Source organism: Salpingoeca rosetta (genome assembly GCF_000188695.1).
Source record: "Salpingoeca rosetta unplaced genomic scaffold supercont1.6, whole genome shotgun sequence".
Lineage (NCBI taxonomy): Eukaryota > Choanoflagellata > Craspedida > Salpingoecidae > Salpingoeca > Salpingoeca rosetta.
In genome coordinates this window covers 1,651,605-1,653,785 of record NW_004754928.1, presented here as the reverse complement: position 1 = coordinate 1,653,785, position 2,181 = coordinate 1,651,605, and the positions used below count along the sequence as shown (strand labels likewise).

Sequence of the window (2,181 nt, the reverse complement as noted above, 5' to 3'; positions counted from 1 at the left end):
CCGCCCATTGACAGGATGACGGTGCGAGTGCGGCGCGTCTGGCGTCAACACTCGACGTGTCGACGCGTTCAAGGCGCAGATGCAACGAACCAATGATGACGGTGCCGATGATGATGGTGTCGATGATGACGGGCATGGTGTTGGGCCAGTGGTGACAGACCGCAAGAAGAAGAGGAAGTAGAACAAGAGCGGGGCGCTGCCATTGCTGCTGATGGTGATGGTGGCGATGGTGATGGTGATGATGACAGCAGCGTGGTGGTGGTTGACGTGAAGGCTGAAGGCGGCGATGCTGATGTGCAACGTGCACCTGACGCTGATGCACACGAGGAACAACACGATGGCGATGATGGTAAAAGTGGCGTTCGTGATGGGCGGCAGCTGTTCCGCGAATTTCTCCTTCAGATCAACGAGTGCTCAACACCGGAGGCGCTCGAGGCCCTTGGTCTCCACATCAAGGTAGAAGGGGGCGTGTGTGTGTGCGTGTGTGTGTGTGTATGCTGCGCACGTCCTTCCTCAACACGCAATACACCTGCATACACACACACGATGACAGGAGGTGCGGCACGAGCTGCCTGAAGAGGATCTCGGTGTTCTGCGATCTCTTTTTGTCGACCGCCGTGCCGTTCTCAAGGTGTAAACACACACACACGCGCACGCGCGCGCGTTTGTGTTGTTGATTCATAGTTGTCTGCGAGTACGCTATCCCTTAAGTTTGCTTTGCATGCGCCATGTCCTCACGTGGCACTCACACCACTACTCTCGCTCTCACCCTGCTGCCCATTCGCCAGGCAAACGCGAACGTGAGCGCAACCACAGCAGCGACAGATCAGCAGCAACAGCAGCAGCAGAGAAAGGACACAAGACCAAAGCTGCAGCCACAACGCCCGCCGCCACCACGGCCATCATCATCGTCTGCTAACAAGAGTGCAGCCACAGAAAAACAACAACAACAACAACAACAACAACAACAACAACAACAACAACAACAACAACAACAACAACAACAACAACAACAACAACAACAACAACAACAACAACAACAAAGTGCTGCATCGAAACCTGCCAGTGGAGGGGCAAAGAGGGCCACCGACAATCCTGCTCATGACAGCACCACCGCCAGCAGTAACAGCGGCAGCAACAGCAACAGTGGCAGCAAGAGAAGCACGCGTCCCAGCAGCAAGGTCAACAGTCGCAAGGCAAGCACCACCACGACGACGACGATGACGACAGCTGGCGATGATGAAGTGGCGGACCGGAGCATACGACGAAGGAAAGATGTCAGTCGTGTGTGATTTGTGTGTGTGTGTGTGTGTGCGTGCGTGTATGTGTGTGTGTTCGACTACGTAAGTGTTGCCTGCTGCCTTATCCCACTGTTCTCACAGCCTCCATATTTGCTTCGTTGACAGAGGAAACCGCTGCTGATTGTCATCACAACCACGAGCGTTCACCTCTTCGATAAGGGGGTGAGTCGTTCGCTCGAGAACGTATGTGTGTGTGCGTGTGGTGGCTCCCATTGTTGTTCTTCCTGTCCTTGCTGTGGTGCAGCTGTTCTCGCGCGTTTGACCTGCCTCATCCCCCTCATCCCAATTCCACCTCCCCATCCCTTCTGCACTGCTCCTGCGCGACGTCAAGACGATGAAGACGAAGCACGATCTCTCGGCCACGGGCGTCGAGGTGTTTCTCAGCAGATATGAAGGTCAGAACGACACGTCTCAAGCAGAGGGAACAGCATGACAAGAAGGGCTGCAGTGCTTGTGTGTGTGTGTGTGTGTGTGTGTGTGTGTGTGTGTGTGTGTGTGTGTGTGTGTGTGTGTGTGTGTGTGTGTGTGTGTACATCTCTCTGTACGTGTATCTGTGTGCTGCTGGCACCTGCCCCATGTCCCCTCACAATCCACGACCACCGTCACTACCGCTACAACAATGCAGGGCGCGTGTGCTGCTGCGTGCTGTGCGACAACAGTCAGCTCGATGCATTCACGCTCCCGTCGCTCAACCGCCTCTTCTCCGTACAACTTTTCGTCTCCCGGAACCAAGGTGAGACTTGGGGTTGATGCACATGTGTTGTGTGTGTGTGTGTGTGTGTGTGTGTGTGTGTGTGTGTGTGTGTGTGTGTGTGTGTGTGTGTGTGTGTGTGTGTGTGTGTGTGTGTGTGTGTGTGTGTGTTGTGTCGTGGTCCTCGTG

At 54.9% G+C, this 2,181-nt stretch overlaps 1 protein-coding gene across 1 annotated transcript in view; it reads left to right on the top strand.

The window, feature by feature from the left end:
* Window positions 1-2,181, top strand: part of PTSG_02960 (uncharacterized protein) — a gene marked incomplete at its 3' end in the record, with an annotated part of 6,539 nt that overhangs the window by 2,966 nt on the left and 1,392 nt on the right. Inside the window, exons 7-11 of the mRNA XM_004996418.1 lie at window positions 554-631; window positions 789-1,277; window positions 1,407-1,463; window positions 1,633-1,696; window positions 1,927-2,034. Coding sequence (XP_004996475.1) covers window positions 554-631; window positions 789-1,277; window positions 1,407-1,463; window positions 1,633-1,696; window positions 1,927-2,034 — 796 coding nt within the window. The remainder of the gene's footprint in view (window positions 1-553; window positions 632-788; window positions 1,278-1,406; window positions 1,464-1,632; window positions 1,697-1,926; window positions 2,035-2,181) is intronic.